This window comes from Puntigrus tetrazona, chromosome 3, assembly GCF_018831695.1.
Source record: "Puntigrus tetrazona isolate hp1 chromosome 3, ASM1883169v1, whole genome shotgun sequence".
NCBI lineage: Eukaryota > Metazoa > Chordata > Actinopteri > Cypriniformes > Cyprinidae > Puntigrus > Puntigrus tetrazona.
In genome coordinates this window covers 23,093,648-23,114,397 of record NC_056701.1, presented here as the reverse complement: position 1 = coordinate 23,114,397, position 20,750 = coordinate 23,093,648, and the positions used below count along the sequence as shown (strand labels likewise).

Sequence of the window (20,750 nt, the reverse complement as noted above, 5' to 3'; positions counted from 1 at the left end):
AGCTCCAGCGTCCTCGACCAATCACGCTTCGACGAGTCTTCAGCAGCAGCCCTTTGGTTCAGTCGTGTGGGCGGAGCCTCGGCCTCCAGATTTCCATTGGGCTTCGGCATCCAATGGCTGTACAAACCACGCCCTTTTTTATTACCGTTAAACGTATTCATATTGACGCAGAATATTCATTATGGAACAAATCTGATTGGTCTACATTCCCTGCTCTCTCACCAATAGAGAATCAGCGTGGTTGTCTTACTGTTAATTGGTCTCGAAAAGCAGCCACAAATAAACAACTAAACAACAAATACAAAAAAAAGAACATTTATTAGTTTTAAGTGACATTTTTGTGCGCAAGTATTTCCTGAACCATGGTTTTTAAAACTTAAACAACACACTACACAGTTTATTTTATTAGAAAATCAAATGTATGGAAATGTTAATTTTGTATAGCATACCTAAAACAAAATAAATTATTTTTAAACTTTTTTAATGCTACTTTTCATACATCTAACCTATAGTTGTGGCTTTTCAGACACTTATTATTGTTGTAGTGGACTATATTATAATCTTAGTGCCTGTAACCTACTCATATCAATTGCACAATATTGCCCTTCCCTCATTAAAAAAAAACACATATATAGCAAAATATTTATATATTGGCCTAGTGTAACAGAACTTTGTTAATTATTTTTTGACAACATTTTTTTGTAAAGCAAAACAAAAATACCAAAACTGATAAAAGACAAGTTTAGACAAAACATTTCTGATGTGACCATTTAAATGAGAGTCTTTGTTAAAAGAAAAAATAGCCGTACCTCCTTTCAACAGAACAGGAATATATCAATATTTGTAGAGGCTAAAATTAATTGCAATTCCTTTAAAGCTGCTTTTGACATAGGTATGTATTGGTTGATATTTGGTACAGAGCCCAGTGAGCAAATATGCCTTTTTATATCATTAACAAAAAAAAAACCAAACACAAATGACCTAATTTACTCTTTAAAAAATATATAAATATATCATCACTAAATATGAGATGCAACTACCCATGTACACTACTCCATTAATTAATTAAATTACAACTCATTAAAGTAAAAAAACGAAATTCCCTTGCAATAATTTACAGATTCCTTCAGAGGTGATGGAAAATATTATTTCAGAATTGACCACTTGATCTGCTCCTTTGCTGACTGTAACACCTGAAAAATAAAACACGCTTAGTCAGATCAACCGCTAACATGATTACTTCACATATGCAATTCAATGAGAACTAATGTAATTATTATTGGGTTAATATAATACGATTTTGGGATGCATTCATTGCTACATTGTTAATAATAATTTCACGCTGAAGCAAGGCAATACAGTTAAAACAATATTTAAACACACACACACACACAGATAAATAGATACTTTCTATAAATAAATAAAACATAATTCATAAATAAATAAATCCTGCATATGCAAACATTAAAGAAACATTCAATTCTATCATTTTGCAAACATTACGTAGATATTAATTTGGAATCTTCTATAAAACAAGACCCAAGTAAAGTTTTGTGCTAACTTTACGAGAACATTATTAAAGACAGGATAACATTAAACAACCATTTAAATTTTAATTAAAGGTTATTGGAAGAACATTTGTTCATCTCACTGAGATAATCTTCCCAGAAAGATATTTCCAGATAGCTGGGTATATTTTAATGGTAAACATTCCTAAACGCATTAACAATTTCATATTATGACCACAAGGGGGCATCTGAGGACCACAACATCACAATCTGATTTTAACAACCGCTTCTAACTACTGTGAAGACTCTTTCATAATTAAACTTCACTTTAAATTAGTTTCAGTCCATTATCTATAATATTACACTTCTGTTATAACATAGGTTTAAAAGATTTACCCAAAAGGCTGAATAACAATATTTTCAGCATGCATATATGTGTGTGTCTGTGTGTGTGTGTGTGTGTGTGTGTGTGTGTGTGTGTGTGTGTGTGTGTGTGTGTGTGTGTGTGTGTGTATGTGTGTGTCTGTGTGTATGTGTGTGTCTGTGTGTGTGTGTGTGTGTGTGTGTGTGTGTCTGTGTGTGTGTGTGTGTGTGTGTGTGTGTGTGTGTGTGTGTGTGTGTGTGTGTGTGTGTCTGTGTGTGTGTGTCTCTGTGTGTGTGTCTGTGTGTGTGTGTGTCTGTGTGTGTGTGTGTGTGTGTGTGTGTGTGTGTCTGTGTGTGTGTGTGTCTGTGTGTGTGTGTGTGTGTGTGTGTGTGTGTGTGTGTGTGTGTGTGTGTGTGTGTGTGTGTGTGTGTGTGTGTGTCTGTGTGTGTGTGTGTCTGTGTGTGTGTGTGTGTGTGTGTGTGTGTGTGTGTGTGTGTGTGTGTGTGTGTGTGTGTGTGTGTGTGTGTGTGTGTGTGTGTGTGTGTGTGTGTGTGTGTGTGTGTGTGTGTGTGTGTGTGTGTGTGTGTGTGTGTGTGTGTGTGTCTGTGTGTGTGTGTGTGTGTGTGTGTGTGTGTGTGTGTGTGTGTGTGTGTGTCTGTGTGTGTGTCCAGTAGCACATATATACGAGCGTTCATGCACTTACATTAGAAGTGAGAGCCAGTTTTTCAGTGATGTGCTGTCAAAGTTAGAGTTAGTTGCATAGGTTAGAGCGAGACTAAAAGCAGTGCAGGCGTTGATGGTTAGACAGAAAGCACATATAATTTCATGACAAAGATGTTAATGTGCCAGTGTTTTTAATTATCTATGTGTTCAGTACCTGTGCCACGCTCTGTTCTGATAATGGGCTGTCATCTGCCTGTAAAACAACCAAAACAAAGAACAATTAAAATTAAAATAATAACTAACCAACATAAACCAAACCTAGCCAAGCCAGACACATCATGCAGTTTCTTTAAAAATGTTACTGCATGACAAAGTGAAGGTTAAAGGTCACCAACACACACAACTCAAATCGCTAACATTATAAAACATCACTGATGGTCTCTAAACTGTAGAAAGAATACACAGAGAACATTTGAAGTGATAATAATAATAATAATAATAATAATAATAATAATAATAATAATAATAATAATAATAAAATGATATAAAAGTCCACAATGGATAAATCTCTGCACCAGAAAAATAAAATTATGTTTGGCTGCTAAAAATAATATTTTATTATTATATTATTTTATTATTTAAAAAATAATTTTTAAGAAGGTTTAAATGTGGATCAAAAATCTATATATAAAGGAAATAGGGCACTTTAAAATTTATTTAAAAATACATTTGTCTGCATTTTTGTTTAAATTTTAAATGTTATTTCAAGTCCCACAGACGACATCCCAGCAATGCATGTGCACTGTATTCACATGCAATAAATTTCTAATAATAAAACATTGTATATACAATTAATTAACATTTGTAATAATTAGAGAAAAACAAAAAAACGAAATGCATTAAAATGCATATATTGGTCGATCACTGTGCTGGAGCAGAACCATCACTAAAACAGAAAATCATCTAAAAGACGACAAAATAAAATGTTCCCCAGCTGCTACAATTTTTTAATAGATAACAAGTTGCTGGTTTTACAGCAAATAAAAAATAATGTAATAAAGTTTTTGTTTTTCTTTTAAATAATAAAGTATATATTGCCTGCAATTTTATATATAACTGAAATATTACTAAATATTACTATTTATCTACAGAAACTGTGCTATCTATTTGTATTCTATTTCGTAATGCATTTAACTTGAAACGCGCCCCTCCTTGAAAAGGAGTAAAAAATAAAACTCACAGCAGCATAAATCAGAAGCACGGACTGAGGTCAGCTGAGCAGAAATCATGCCCGGTCATTGATTTAGTGAGTTTATGTGAGCGTAACTCAAAGATGTGACTCAGTGTCTCCCACTCCGCAGCGAAAGGTTTACGGTCAGATGTCAGTGAGGCGTTTTCTTAATATTGATCGCCCGCCTGGGTTACAGCTGTTCCTCTTGTGAGCCTCACACACGCTCGTGCATGCCATGCAGTTACCTGCCCACTCTCTCGCCCTCGTCCCTCTCTCTCTCTCTCTCCCCCCTCTCTATCCCGCTCGAAGCCGGAGGAAGAGAGAGAAGGGAGGGAAGGAGAGCTACAGTAGCTGCCGTCTCTCTCCTTGGCCCTCCACGTTACCAGTGATGTAATCAAAAAGGACGAAGCCATACGCTTGCTCCGATAAACACTGACAGGGCAAGAGAGGGGACATTTAGTCTGTGTGTGTGTGTCTGTGTGTGTGTGTGTGTGTGTGTGTGTTCTTTTATCCCTCTTTTTACATACACATTTAAAGTAAAAAACAAACTGGACAACAAAAGGGCAGCTTCCTGTCGAGCTGAAATGATGTGCTGAGGTAATTATAAAGACAGGAAGCGGTGGGTAAAGAAGCAAGCTAGGAACCGCTGACTCTGGGGTTTAATAACAAGCTGTCAGAGAGTACACAGTGATATCTGCTCTTACCCTGTAGTTGACTTTTCAATGACCTGCTGGGGGTCACTCTCCAGGATCACCCTGCAAACACGTCAACATGCGTTTCACATATTACAGCTTTAAAATATTAAAGGGATGGTTCGCCCAAAAATGGGGAATCTCGCGTCGTCCCAAACCCGCAAGACAAATTAAGACATTTCTGATGAAAGCCGATGACTTTCTGAGCCTGCACAGGCAGCGATGAAGCTACTACGTTCAGGGCTCAGAAAGCTAGTGAGACCTTTGTGAACGCACATCAAAGTCTGGCATGAAAGAGAAGATGTTGTTTAATTAAGGGTTTTCTTTGTCCGCAAAAAGTATTCTCATAGCTTCAGAACATTACGCTTGAAGCACCGATGTTGCTTTCTGGGTCTTGAATGTTTTTGGGTGAACTATCCCTTTAAACAGCACAACTGTTTTCAGTATGGTCCCACTTTACATTAGGTTGCCTCAACTACTATGTACTTCTATTTAAATTACTCATTTGATACACTGCACTCATTGTGCACATGCATGCTTTTACACACACATATATATATATATATATATATATATATATATATATATATATATATATATATTATATTTTTTTTTTTTTTTTTTTTTTTTTTCATATAATACCTATATGGAGTTACACCTGTAATTATTTCTGCATTTATAAACGTACCCATACCACCAAACCCCTCCCTAACCTCCCCCTTATCCCACCGGCAACCACAATAAGTATGTTATGTATTATAATTATAATTAGTAGTTACGGTCACTTAATATAAAGTGCGACCCAACATCAATAGCGTTAAGAAATGTTTGCTGAGGATCAAATCATATCGTATGGTTTCCGAAGGTTGATATAACTGAACACTGGAGTAAATTAAAAAAAGAGAAATAAAAGAGAGCCGTGTATCGCTCACCCTCCGTCGATGATTTCATCCACCACCAGGAACACTCCGTCCATATTATCCAGCAGAGTCCTTTTCTCCACATTCTTCCTGTTGGAGAAGAACCAGAAATCTGAGCACAAAAGTGTTCCTCTGTAACATCCCGTGCTTCAGCAGTTTCTGTGGCTACCGCAGGACTTCTGACACGAATCAGCCTATAGGCAGCTAGAACCGCACACAGTGTCAGAATAAAGTCAAAACATACAGCGTTGCCTGAACATCACATGGCCTCAGATTTCAGATTCACATTCAGCTTTGTGATTGCTAAGATTTTTTTCATGTTTTTGATATTATTCTATTACGCTTACAAAGGCTGCATTTATTTGATCGAATATTATACCTTTTGTTTTTAACAAATAATTGCTTCCTGTCCGTGAATAAGCATCATTACTCCTGGCTTTAGTGTCCCGAGGTCCTTGAGAAATCATTCTAAAATAATCATTTTCGGCTCAAGAAACCACGTAGTATGTTTGAAGAATCACTGATATATTTTGTTTATAATTCTTTGATGAAGAAATAACTGCATTTATTTAAAAAAAAAAAAGTCTATAATTGTCTTCACTGTCACTTTTGTTTAATACAAATAATTTATTTATATTATAATATTTAATATATAAATATTTAAAAATGTTCCAATGAAGCCAATGAAATATTTAAAATATTTAAAAAAAACCCCACTGAAACCGAACTTTTGAACGGTAATGGTATATGAGCATGAACTCACCTCAACATCTGACTGAGAGTCTCAAACAAGCAGTTCAACACCGCCATCAGCATGAGCTGAGATCAGACAAACACAGAAAAAGTTTTTTTTTGTCATATCCGCATCCTCTTAGACAAACAAAATTGCACAGATTTCAAATAGCGTCCAAAACGGAGCAGCCCCCCGTGAGGCTCAGAAAGACTTGCTGTCACATTCAAATGAAGTGATCAGATGGCAGCACTTCAGCCAATCACAGGCCAGCTCATCTGCATACGGGACTTACCTCATTCTCCTGAGCGCTGCCGACTACATAGAAGAACAAGTCTATGCTGCTCTTGTAGACTATCGTCATTCCCTCCAAGAAGGCAATTTCATCTGGGCGCACAGAAAAGAGCCACGAGACATGAAATCAACAAGATTTGTACACAAAAAATATGTATACTCAACTAATGTTCGTTCGTGTTTGACGCCATTCCAGCTTCTGTGTCTATTTTCATGTCGAGAAATATTACGGCCGAATTGCATCATGTTTTATCACTTGTTTTAGCGAAATGCTTCAAAACTGTATTTGGTTTAACCTAAAAAAGCTCTTCAAAAAGTTGAAACCCGCACAAACACGCTTCACAGATGAAGGGATTTGGCAGAGATGACATGTTTCAGGATCTCCCCCTTGTAGAAAATACTTTTTTTTCCAACATTGGGACTAATTTAATTTTAGTCATTTATTGAATAGTGAATATGACATCAATAATCCCACTCTGTTTGCTAGTTGTTATGTAACCCAGGAACATATAATTGGTTTTAAACCCATAGGAGGTGCAGCACAGATTTTAGTTAAACATAGAGCAAACTTTTACCAATCCTTTTTCTTTTTTTACACTTTTAGGTACAGAAAATTATACATATTTGACAAAAAACCTCTATATAAATTGTCTGTATTTTAGATTTAGCTGATTATGTTTTTATGCTTTTACCTTGGCTAGTTTGGGCCTTTCATGGAAAAATGAATGTACTAAAACCTCCAGTAGGTGGCGGGAAGTTCATGTCTTAATGAGTGACATGAACAAAAGGCCTGATTCCTTTAGAAACAAAGTTTATGAATGGATCGCTGAGTCAGTGACTCAAATGATTAGCTGAAAACAGATTCATCAAGAAGCACATTCTTGCTTGTGTGATATTACTTAAATATATTCTTTCTTACAAAAAGACGTGTTTTTTGCAAAGTGAGTAACAATCTATAATGTTAACATCCAAGTTATTATAAAGCCCAGATTAAAGTTATTTTCATCAAAGTCAGCTTCTCTAGCTGACCGACGTGACAAACAAAAGTGAGACCACAAAACAATATACAGCACACTCAAAATATCACAGACAATTGTAATGCCCGGTTTCGTCTTTTTATGTTGATATGAGCCAGATAAACTGATCCCAGTTCAGTGTTTCACTTTGAGAACGCTGCGTTAAAAGAGCCAGGTGTCTGATTACCGAAAGTTTCACGTGAAACGAAACAATTGCATGTCAGAAGCGATCGCTGGTCCTTTTCACCTAGGTAAAGTATGTTTGTCTGAATATCCGTCTGAAAAGTAACAGAAAACGGAGCAGATAGTTTCACGTTTCTACAGGTTCGCCTTTAAGAGACAAACAGAGGTGTGTATTTTGACCATGTTAAAGCAGCTAACACCTAAACAGGTGAAAGGATCGGGGTGGTTTTGTTGTCCCGGTGTCATACTCCTTCACCCCACAGGGCAAGTGACAGAAACATTTCTGAACTCTAGAACAGGTTCTCCACCCAGTTTTCCAGTAATCTGACCCGCAAACACCAGAGGAAGACGGCACATGCACCTTCCAGTGGCCACTGTAAACTAGTAACTCGATCGGGGACTGATCTGGGATGCTTATTATTTCACTTTGAGAGTGGTTGTGCACCTAATTGGCACTAACAAATCCAAAAAACATCCTTGAAATTACTATGAAGCATTGCTCTGGAGAGCTGGAGTTGGAACACAAAGCAGCCGATCAGGTCTACTAACTACAAGCAACACATTCGGCAGCATTGGTTAGATTGGTTGGTGCAAAGCAGCATACAATAAGAGCTATTAAATAATGAACTTACTGTCGGCTTTATGTGTTTTGTTGAATACATTCTTTTCAAAATTCTTCTGCTCTTTCATTGAGGGATAGAGCTCTGGATCATAGTACTGAAACAGCACAGGGATCATTTGTTATAGTACATGACTACGTATGCATAATGCTTAACTCATATTTCCACTTCTTCGTGTCTGCACATGCTTGTTTTTTCTTCCTAAAATGACTACGTAAAAGAGGAGATCCTCCAGAGTTCAGCTGCTATTCAAGTTCGAGCTCATTTCCAATTCTGTTACATGCTTGTAATTTTCTTACACTTTTCGAAATACATTTATTTATTTTTTTTTCTCCAGTTAGTGCTGAAGCTAAACCCTGCCTGAATTCAGATTTCTATAGAAGCATGATTTTGCAACTCGTATAGTTGATTATAAAGAAGTCAAAGAATTTCAATTAATAAAATTGTAAATATATATATATATATATATATATATATATATATATATATATATATATATATATATATATATATATATATATATATATATATATATATATATATATATATATATACATATATATATATATATATATATATATATATATATATATATATATATATATATATATATATATATACATATATATATATATATATATATATATATATATATATATATATATATATTTTATTTTTATTTTTTTTTTTATTTATTTTTTTTGTAAATTATTCTTTGAGATGAAATTACTTTATTTTTCCTTATAGGCATGTAATTAGATTTAACTGCATTGTTTCTGAAAATAACCCAGAAGTCTAAAGTGCAAGAATAATTTCACCTTCAACAATAAGAAAGAATATTTGAGAATGACACACTGGCACCTTTGAAAGCAGTCTGTTTCCATCGTTGTCTAAGATGAAGACCGCTTTCACAGTGTAGAGCGAGGGTTCCTGGTAAAAAATAAATCAATGTTATTTTCAAACAGTAAACACTACTTTTTTTTCTCTTTCTCAAATGTCACAAATACACCCTTGAAATAATACTGATGCATGCCTACGGTATTACAGGAAAACACTATAAAAAGAGAAAGTCTAGTCAGAAGAGGCCGCTTGTTGGCTCTCACTCGACCGGGTCCATCCGGGCCAAAGTTCTGTCATGCACTGACTACCACTGATTCAAAGTCTGAGTGTATCACAGAACTTGAGCCAGGCGAACAGAAGGAGAAAACTATCATCTCATCTTTTCAGATCCTCTGGTGGGAGAATCCTGTCTCGCTGTGGACCTTCAGGGCCAAAAAATGTGAGTGACGGGGTTAAAAGCGTGAAAATTAACAAATGACACTATAAACTCGTTGTGTGTGTGTGTGTGTGCATATACATATGCAAACTAAAATAGTCATAGGTTACTACCAAGAAAGGGTTCCTTAAGATTAGCCCATGTGTAAACAGTTCAAAGCCTTGCATTTTTACAAGGATAGTAACGAATGAATTTTCTGTGAAACCGTCTACCCTGCTATACTACAATATATAGTGTTTAAAATCTTAAAGAAATATCTCTGCTTCTTTCGCAGTCCAACGTCGCCAAACAGAGGCGCTGTTATTTTTCTACATCTACAGTATTAATCATTTGCAGTTATTGCTGGTGTTGTCCATATAGGTCAAGCCGTAAGAGTATTAAAACGTCCGTGGCAAGCAATATCGCTGATCTCCTCCAAGTGTCCACCTGTGGAATCAATCACGCGCTCCGCGCCGCGCCGCGCCGCTCCGCTCCAACGGAGACGCGTCGAGGACGTGGCATCCACGTCCCACTTTGAAAACTCACATCTTCCACGAGTAGACGGAAAAAACTTACAGAGCGCAAGTGGGAGATGCATATAAACAACCCCGCTGTGCACGACACATTACAATGCTACTAAAACGCATAAATCGTTCAGGATCAGGACATAACGTTACGGCTTGATCCCATAAATTTTCGTTCGCTCGCAAAGAGAAACCGGATCGGTTTCTGTCAACAACAATTTCGTTTTGGCGAGAAATAAACGCACGCAAGAGCGTTTATAACACCAGACACGACGTGTTTCCAGTTGTTCACACCACTGTAGAGTTTCTTAAAATATTGTTTTAACTTAGCACGCTAATGCTTAGAATAATATAAAGAGTAAATAGCTGCTATCGAAAACATATTTTTCTATTAAGTCAGAGACAAAAACTGCGTACAATCTACCAAAGCCAGTCGATCCACTATTTCAACGTTTACGATGAGTAAAGGAATTTTTAAAAAAAAGCGAGTAAATGGCACACATATCCTACCAGAGCCGCGGAGTCCATGGTGGTAGCACAGTGTTGACGTGGACAGCTTTGAGCTGTCATTACAGTAGCGCTCCTAAAACCCTCTGACTCACAGGGGGCGTGTCTGCAACTACAGCCCTTGAGCCGCCATCTTGGCTCAAACCCACAATGGCGTTCTGCTTCAGAGGAGCTGCGGTACAGGAGCCACAATGGCGGCTTCCACCGTGCGCTGGCTTACAATCTGCTCACTTTGGTAAGTTTTGAGTACGAAATGTTGGGCGTCATGTTATTTGCTCTAATGAGTAGCTCGTTTCACAAGCAAGTTTCATTACGCGTGCCTTGCCACCCACCTCAAGTTTTAAAACAACAGGATATGCAATGAATAGATAATGAACGGCTGCTGTAAGCAAATGAATTATGTAAGGTCACCTCTTACCAGCGCGACAGGGGGCAGCAAAGCTGAGAAGGTTCAGGGATCAGGGGGTGAAGCTTGCTTACACACAGCTTGCTGTAAATACACCCATTAAAATGTCAAGTAACAATAATAATATGCAAACCCATTCCTCTTTTCTCCTTAAAGAAGTTATTAAATACTTAAACTTACTAAAAACTTACTAAATAAATAAATCATCATTTACTCATCCTTAAGCTGTTCCAAACCAAACAACTGAGGATGGTAGCCATTGACATCAATATGAGTACGAAAAAAAAGACTAAACTGGGAATGGCTCCAAGGGGCATTCACCCAAAATGAAAGTGCTGTCATTATTTACTCACCCTCATGTTGTAAGTACCAGAAAGACCTTTGTTCATCTTAAGAACACACACATGGGATGTTTTTGAGCTCCATAGACAGCCAGTGACATAACGACAGTAAGGGCGTCAATAGTCCATGACATCTGTGGTCTAACTGTAATGTTATGAGACTTAAGAGACTTAAGAGAATATTTTTTTTGCGATCAAAGACAAAAAATATTAAAAGGTCATTCAACAATTTCTTCTTTTCCCGCAGATTTCGATTTATGTTTACAGAAGTTTTGTGGCCCAAAGAGTAATTAATGACAGAATTTTCACTTTTGGGTGAGCTATCCCTTCAACATTTCACCAATATTCTTCCAATAGCTTTCAACAGAAGGATTTTTGAAAGTTTGGAAAAGTGGATGTCAGGATTTTAATTTAGGGTCACTGTCCCTTTAAATATCACCGCGCATTGCATAATTTGCCACCATCCATTATATGTATACCCACATGTGCAAGATGACAAAACAGTTCAGAGTAGCTATGATTTTATTCCTAGTGCCACTAGTTTCATAGTCCAAAGATAAGCTCTAGAAAACACATCTGGTGTTTTTGGAAGAGTCCGCAGTCTCTTCCCAACACTGACTCCGAAAGAAAAGCGAAAGTCTCGTCACGTGACGTCCCGTGGGGAGGAGACCAATACTTTCCGCCGCTTACTTCTGCCTTATAAATACACTCGGGCTCTGTTATAGAGCACGCGAAGTTGTGTGATTGAGAGTCATTCAAGAGGAGCATCCCGCTCTAGTTACCGCAAGACCTCTCGTCCGCGAACAAGGTACCGTGTCGTTATCCGCAGCGTTCATAAACGTGAACATCAGATGTTGCGAATCTAGTAGCTTTCTATATTAATCACGTAAAAAATGTCCAAGGCGTCTCAAGTTGTGGTTTAGCGGGCTAACATCTGGGCGCGCACCTGTGTGAGGGGAAGCGTGTCTTGCTGAGTTTTATTACTTGAACTGAAAATAAAATGAAAACAACAGCTAGTCTTCCTGAAACGCTAGCGTTTATTTCACGAGAAACGTTTTGATTTCATCACGGGGTGACTCAGTCGCCTGTTGCCCGGTTATGAGGAAAGAAATAAGTGGGTCAGCGGGAGTGTCACGGGTTGATGGTGGCTGTTTATGATCTTGAGCAGAATATTCCAGAAGTTTCGCGTGTCCGCCCCGCTATTGTTCGTTTACGTTGGAAACGCTGTATTGACCAATCAGAAGCCAGGAACGGAACAACGCGTCTAATACGTGGTACACGCCGATTATTGTACAATATTTCGCGCTTTTACGAAACCTGGTACTGAAACAACTGTCCCGTAGAAAATAGCTAGTAAACTTTGCTATTCATCAGAAAAATCATCAAGCATCGTCGAATTAAACATGCTATTTTGAAGCAGATTTAAATATTGCCTCGCAAAACGTAGCATTTGTTTTATTTTTTCGAAAAATTATTTAGTACACGGTTAGCAATGTATCTCTTGTATTTATTTATTAATTATTTTTTTATTTAAAATGAAATCATTATATAGTTTGCATTGTCAGAAACTTATATAATTCTTCTCTTTTATTTCAGGATTTTGTGTAAAATTGTTCGTTTTTTTTTTTTTTTTTTTTTTTAAACAAAAAAAAAATCAAAAACTGTTTGAGACTGACTTGGCTCTCAGCACTGGTTCGAGTCATGCCGGACCTGAAGAAGTACCTCACAGAGGGCCTGATCCAAGTGGCTATCCTTCTCAGTCTGGCTGGGATGCGTGTGGACGTGGATCCCTACCTGCCCCCTTTAACCGAAATCATTCTGGGCCCAAATTCGGCTCTAACTCAGACTCAGTTCCACAACCTCCGAAACGTCTTGGATGGGTATAACCTGCACCCAAAAAGCGCAGATCTGGACGGGTTCTTCACAGCTCGCCGGCTTCTGAACTGGGTCCGCTCTCTAGACCGTCTGCAGGTGCCGGCGCCGGAGCTGGAGGCCTGGCTGGTCCACAGGGAGCCTGACACTGGGGTCTCCGTTCCAGCTCAGGTGGGCCTCCTCGAGGAAGGCGGAGGTCTTCAAGATGTGGAGGAACCCTCAGAGCTAAGCATGAGGTTGGGAAGCGGAGGAGAGCTGGGTTATGATGCAGCTGAGGATCAAATGCAGAGAAGCCTCAACCATGCAGACGACGATGAACCCATTAAAGAGGTAAGCAGTGATGCCGGAGAAAACCTCAAAAAGGTTTGTCTATTTCTGTCGGTGACCTGTTTTGTGGTTTGTTACATAATAGTTCAAGCAAAGATTTGAGGAAGAAAAGCTGGTGCTAAAAACACCTTCCATGCAAGGACTGCTACTAAGAATAAAATAAAAATTGATTAAAATTGTTTGCATGTTCATATACACTGCCTGTATATATGAAATGTTGGGGGACAGTAAGACTTATCTTAAAAAAATGAATACTTATATTGAGCAAGGCACAATAAATTGATGAAAAGCGACAGTATATTTATTTTCAAATAAACTCTGTTCTTTATTAATTTATTCAGCAAAAATATATATGTATATGTAAATGTATAATGATTAATTTAGCTTTGCCCTCACATTAATAAATTGCGTTAAAAAATATTTAAAAAAATATAAAAAAAATATTTGTGCACCACAGATTTTAACCCTAATTAGAGATACTATGTATTTGTTTTCCAAGGATGGCAGAAATGTGCTCGAACAGATATAAAAAGAAGAAAATTGTTAGATCTTACTTTATTGATCTTTCAACTATGGCTATATATTTTTTTTTATTGCACATAATTTCTAGTCAACCTGTGCCCTAGAAAATAAGGAAGTGTTTTTATCTATGAATCTTACTTGGTTATCAGATGAAACAACATAATCATCGAGTCAACTTACTGGAAATAAGCTAATGCATGTACAAAATGACTATACATCATAACGTGCATTCATTCAAATATTAATAAATACATAGCTTACCATATGAGACGAACTCTATTCACTTATTGTGTTCTGTAAACACACACCCAGACAGAACTGGCTTTATGCCAAACATGTCTGGTCCAGATATGCAAATGGTTTGTTATTTAGTTGGATAAACACATGTGTCCCTGTCTTTTTCCCCCCGAGGCACAGCTGAGTATTAAGCAACTTCAAACATCTGATACTTCAGCATGGCATGCGTTACTTAACGTGTTGCATGTTGTTTTCCGTTCTACTGACCGTGAGAGGTCCATGAGACCCAGAGTACTCTGGTAATAACTCATGATCGCTGGCCGGTGTGCTAGCATGTCATATATAGTTTCTATACCAATGGTTTTCAGACTCAAAAATGAGCAGAAACGCTCCACAAAAAATCTAATATATTATAAACCTTACATCAAGGGAAAAGTTTATTAAACCATATGATATTGAGCATAAACTCTTAAGAGCATAAATAAAAAGAAACTGAATAGCTCACCCAAAAATGCTGAAAATGTACTCGTCCTCGGGACTTTCAAGTTGTGGATGATTTTTTTTTTTTTCTTCATCAGAACTAATTGAGCAAATTGAGAATTATATCACTTGCTCATCGATGGCTCCTCTGCAGTGAATGGGTGCCATCAAACTGCTGATATCATAACAATCCACAAAGTAATACATTCCACTTCAGTCCATCTTTTGAGCTGAAAAGCTCTGTTTCTAAGAAACCAATACATTATTACTTTTTAACTATTGTTACATTACAACTTTAAACCACTGCTTTCAGCTAAAACACCACAATAATGTTTCCTCTAGTAGAAAAAGACTGACTCAACTGACATGTATTTGTTTTGGACCTGTTAGTAAATGGTGCTTGATTTGTATGTTTCTCTCTTGATTCTGACGAGATGACTGAGTAAAGTAATATTATGGATTAAGGACTCAAATTTGAGCCTTTTTTGACCATATTTTTGCTGTTTTCTATCAGATAGTTGGACTCTAATTCTGACGGCACCCATTCACTGCAGAGCAAGCGATGTAATGCTAAATTTCTCAAAAAGTTAAATGTTTTGAATTGCTTGCAGGTGAGCAAAAATATTTTTTGGGGAGTAAACGGTTTCTTTGTGACCGTGAGCGTCTGCCCGACAAATTGACATTTGTGAGAAGCATCAAGCCGCTATCTTTTGCTTTCTGTGCGCATGCATCAGCTAGACGGGACAGCTAGGGAAATTTCGACTGGATGCTTTTTTACTTTCTGTTCCTCCAGTGGGCTTTGTAACAGAATAAGAGGTTGCAGATAGTATAGCAGTTAGTGAACCTGAATTCCCCTTGAGTGAGGACCCTGTACTTAGAAACAGTTGCCATGCGTTTGTCAAGTCCCCACATGTGCAGACCAGATCGGATTTGACATGCACATGATCCACAGGGCTATTTCTGAACCTAGAGCCAGTCTGTTTGTTAGTGTGGCATGTAGAAAAGCCTGCAAATTCAGCCCCATGGTTTGACCAGTACTGACAGGCGATATGATGTTCCTGGAGCAATTCTTTCTCTAGGGATTATTGAAAGCGTGCAGTTTGGAGAAAAGGAATCATTCTTCACACATCCTTCTTATCACTAAAATAAATGTTTCTTAAGAAAAGTTAATAATAACCATGATTCTCAGTCATACAGAATCAAGCAGATCTGCCGGTATCAGTAATCTAAATGTAAAATTAAAGCAAAATAATCCTAAAAATAATCCCTTTGATAATACATTTTTGTGTTCTGTGCATATTTATTATGGATATATAAATACACACACATACAGTGTATGTTTTGAAAATATTAACATGCATTTACAAGTCTATATTGACATTTATGTAGTTTATATTCTAAATAAATACATTTAATATATAAAAAGAATAGTTTTTGAAATATATACATGCACGCGTGCATATTTATATATACATAATAAATATACACTGTACACATACATGTATTATGGAAACAAAATGTTTATTTTGGTTGTAATTAATAGTTTGACAGCACTAATCTACCAGTATATCTCAAAATAATATTATTATTATTATTTTACACCCTAACATCTTTGTAAGGAAAATCGATGTCGAATCGGTCAAAAAGCGGTATTAAATGCCCCTGTCTGAATCACTGTAGTTCAGACGAGGGTGCTGTACTTGACCGGGCAGGATTGTTGTGACCCCAGCTAGTTTGACCGCTGTTAGATATGCCTGAGCATGTGCTGGCTTGGCGTCCAGCACCAGCCTGGCTTGTTTTGTAATCCGAGAAGACAGGCGCATTTGCTTTCGCAATGCCTGTTTACCGGCTACTGATCAAGTGTCTGGGTCCATCCCCTCAAAACCAAGTCGACAGACAGTACATGAACGACATCTTCCACTGCTCCACATACCTGAAGCTTAAATGTAAACAGGCACAGTGACCTTGTCAAAGCCTTTCCAGGACTGAGCCTATGAAGGTGTGGATGGACTGAATGGGTTACGTGATTAGGTGACTGTAAGGCGGGGTTGGATTTGTTATTCCCCTGATACCAAAAAACATATTAGTCAACTGCCATCCTGTCACAAGAACCACAGGGGTCTCTGGAGGCTAAGGGGACTTCCAGTAACAACAGCACAGACACCCAAGAGACCAATCGCTTTTATTAATCCCTCTCCAGAACAGGGAAAGGTTACCTCTATTTATAGCCTAGAACTGTCTGTAAATGTATGGATTCCATACATAAAAGTTGTTCATCACCAAGCCAAAACATCATATATCTTAATGCAGGTTATTCTTAATAATATTTTGAAAACAAAATGTATATAAAATAAAATAATTACTAGGAAGGCATGCTGGCTTCATGTAGCATCTGAATTATTGTAAATATGAATTTTACCAGACTCAAATTAGACATGAATGACATCTCGGGTCATATTTACGACCTTTGGGTTCGAAGATTTCCCAAAGAAACAGGCAATAAAGTCTGAATGGTCCTTCCACCAGGATTCCTGTTTTTTCGACAGCAAAACACTTGAACGCAACATACTTTAGAAGTGGGAGGTTTCTGCAATCGCATGAAAGCAGAACTAAACTACCCTGACCCACCTGAGACCTCCACGTCCTGTCCATTAGAGAACATGCTTCCTGAAGTACTAGACATGATGCTTACTTTTGCATTTGCAGGAGGGAGATGGTATGTCTTTCTTCTGGGAGCAGGAACCTCAGCAAAATGTCCACCAGGTGCAGCTGGAAAATGCAAGAAGCCAATCTCTCAGCTTGTTTGACGAGGAAGAAGAGCTCATGGTGAACAGCTGGAGAAATTCAAATCCATTTCACAACCAAATGTTTGGAGGGGATCCACAGGTATGGCAGTGAACATGTTCACAAGGCACTAAATAATGTTTTATTTGAAAATTTCTTAGTATGTGTCATTTCCATTAGATTCGTTTGGCTAAAATACTGAAATATTGTAAACGGGACACAAAATGCACCCAAAATTGAGTGAGCATATTGTGTAGAAGTAGATTTTCCGTGTTAGTGCTGAGCTTTATGAAGACGTCCCACATTCCATAGCAGTGCAGCATTGCCGTCATAGTTTGACCTCGACAGATAACAGAGCGATATGAGCTTTATTAAACAATTTCCTCATGCACACTCGCTCTCCTTTCAGCTGTCAGGTGTAAGGGACGACGCTTCTCTTTCCATTGATGAGTGCTTAAACTTCATCGATGCCGGCTTTCCCTCAGAAAGAGATCCAGAGGTAAAAGCTTAATCTAGAACGCAACATTTTTACAACAATTTGTGCTGCTGGAGTTGTTTTAGAGCTGGAGAGAGGGGAAAAAAAGAAAATATAGGCCTACTTAAAAACCTTACTTTTCTTAGTTGACAGGTCCTGATGTACAGAATGTAGGGGAACAGGCACTTCCTGAGTTTCAGAGGCCAGTTATGTCACCCTTGTTGCCTGAACAGGAATCAACAACTTTAGAGCAACAGTGGCAAGATGTTCTGGCCATCATGGAATCACAGGTATGACATGTATAACTATATGGTCCTGTTAAGTCCCAAAAGTTAATCAGTGCTTTGAAAAAATAATGCATATATGTTATGCATTCTGTCATTTTGAGCATTAGTCATTTGTCAAAAAATGTGATTATAATAATGAAATTCTTAATTTTTGGCGCCATTTATTGGCTAGCAAAAGGAACTTTGGAGAACAGAAAGTTATAAAGTATAAGTTATAGTTCAACAATTAATTGCGATTAATCACACCCAAAAAAGTTTTTGTTTACATAATATTTTTGTGTGTACTGTTTATTTAATATGTATATATAAATACACACATTTAATGTTTATATAATAAAAATATTTACAAAGTAATATTGAATATGAATGTAAACATATACAACTAAATGCGTGTAAATGTATTAACATGCAAAAATACATACTGTATGGGTATGTATTAATATATATATATATATATATATATATATATATATATATATATATATATATGTATGTATTAGTAAACAAAAGCTTGTTTTGGATGTGATTAATCACTTGACGGCACTAGTGTTACATTCATGCAATATATAAATAAAATAGCCAGACACATTTTAAATGATTTTATTTATTATTATTTTTAAATTTACCACTCAAAACAAGTTTCTAGGTTAAAGACTTGGAATATATGGAGCAGGTGACATGTTTTATTGACCAGGCAGTCAGAAAACTTTATTTGACTTCCCTTATCTTTGCAGGACATGGATACAGCCGAAACAATAGATGATTCTCCTTTCAGTGTCAGTGATTCAGACAGAAACACTGGCTCATTGGAAAACTTTATTCATCAGGATGTTCGCCTTCCCCAAGCCACTCTGCCAAGATCCACTGAAGCTCAAAACAGCTTCACCATGGACGAAACCAGTTGCATGAACAACAACTCCATGCCGAACATTAATTCGGACACTTCTTATAACGCAGAAGCTTTCGAAGACTCTGATATCATAGACCTCCTCATGACTAACGGGACTAGCCTGCCAAGCCCTATAGATCCTCTGCTTGAGGAAGCCATGCTCGATGAGATTGAACTAATGGATTTGGCTCTGGAAGAACTGAGCCAGGTACAATCTGAAGAGCAGAACCCAGCAGATTCCGACTCTGGGTTATCCCTGGATTACAGTCAAAGCCCTGCTTCTCCTAGTGGATCTGAATCTTCCAATTCCTCCTCATCTTCTTCGTGCTCTTCGTCACTGTCCAGCCCAAGCCCTGGTTTGATGTACGAAGGCGGCGCTGTGGGTTATACTCATATCAAGGAAGAGGATGGAGCTGTGGGCGGGTACATGCCAGAACAAAGCAAAATGTGTCAGTCAAGCTTTTTGGAAGCCAGACAGTTCCATCGCCTTCCTTGGCTCGAGCACATCGGACACGATCATACCTACAACCAACCCCAAAGCCAGAAGAAACCGCCAAAAGATCTTTCCGACGAGTCGCCAAAAGACAAAGTTCTGGATCATCTATCCGGCCGGGATGAGAAACGTGCACGTTCGATGAATATCCCGTTCTCCAATGAACACATCGTGAACTTACCCGTCGAGGACTTCAATCGCTTGCTAGCCAAATATCATCTCAATGAGGCTCAGCTTACGCTTATCAGAGACATTCGCCGCAGGGGTAAAAACAAAATGGCTGCCCAGAACTGTCGGAGGAGGAAGCTAGATGTCCTGCTGGGATTGGAGTGCAGTGTGGATAGCCTGAGACGCCTCCGGGCCAAACTGCTCAGGGAGAAGTCTGAGATCCTGCGCTCCATCAGGGAGATGAAGCAGCATCTAAACAGCTTGTATCAAGAGGTTTACGAGAGACTAAGAGAGGAACAGGGGCTGCTGTACTCTGACAACAACTTCAGCACCTGCCCTGTAACATCACAGCGCAGAACAGACTCACACTCCAGACGCAAACTTAGCAAGAGACAAAAACACAAGAAGTGAGATGGAGGACTCGTGCTATGACTAGGCTCAGGAAAAAATGCTGTGAAGTCCAACTGCTGGTTTTCCACAGTTGGGAATTTGCACCAAGTAGGGTATTATTACCCAAGTGATCATACTTTATAATGTATTGCACTATTTAGGCACACATAGGAACACAAAGTTTTGATGCTAAAGGGCCACATCAAGAGTTCCCCTGACCTTTTAAGCTAAAGGCCTTTATGTACTCTTAAAAACTTACTGTAATGGAGAGCAATACCGCAGTTCGTGTGCACAACGCTATTGTCCATTTCACATGTAAACGAGGCACAGCAGCAAGCAACAGACTGTTTATTTCACAGAGAAGGTGAAAAATTCTCATTCGAGAAGCCGTTTCAGATTTACGACACAATAGGAAGAAACATATGATTACAAGTTCTATTTCACGTCCAGTTCATGAACCAAACTGGGCTACAAGAACATAAGGAGCGTCTGAAATTGTTCCCGAAGACATAAAACCAACATTATCCCATGTTATAGCAGAAAATGGAAAATTATGCTTGGAATCCGAGCAC

The 20,750-nt window shown here is 37.9% G+C and overlaps 2 protein-coding genes across 2 annotated transcripts in view; one reads left to right on the top strand and one right to left on the bottom strand.

Annotated features, from left to right (window-relative positions):
* Positions 1–299: 299 nt before the first annotated feature.
* copz2 (COPI coat complex subunit zeta 2) lies at positions 300–10,641 on the bottom strand. The gene is given in 11 exon segments (XM_043235459.1): positions 300–1,193; positions 2,576–2,608; positions 2,750–2,788; positions 4,471–4,481; positions 4,484–4,521; positions 5,391–5,468; positions 6,142–6,197; positions 6,404–6,495; positions 8,234–8,318; positions 9,083–9,151; positions 10,511–10,641. Coding segments are annotated over 11 exon segments (609 nt in total). The 5' UTR covers positions 10,571–10,641; the 3' UTR covers positions 300–1,145.
* Positions 10,642–11,906: 1,265 nt separating this feature from the next.
* The window catches only part of nfe2l1a (nuclear factor, erythroid 2-like 1a), a 10,138-nt gene continuing 1,294 nt past the window's right edge, over positions 11,907–20,750 (top strand). Inside the window, exons 1-6 of the mRNA XM_043235456.1 lie at positions 11,907–12,062; positions 12,851–13,456; positions 17,399–17,578; positions 17,886–17,975; positions 18,098–18,241; positions 18,973–20,750. The exon at positions 18,973–20,750 is cut by the window's right edge and continues 1,294 nt beyond it. Of these exons, the coding sequence (XP_043091391.1) occupies positions 12,956–13,456; positions 17,399–17,578; positions 17,886–17,975; positions 18,098–18,241; positions 18,973–20,199 (2,142 nt within the window). The 5' untranslated portion in view covers positions 11,907–12,062; positions 12,851–12,955 and the 3' untranslated portion in view covers positions 20,200–20,750. The remainder of the gene's footprint in view (positions 12,063–12,850; positions 13,457–17,398; positions 17,579–17,885; positions 17,976–18,097; positions 18,242–18,972) is intronic.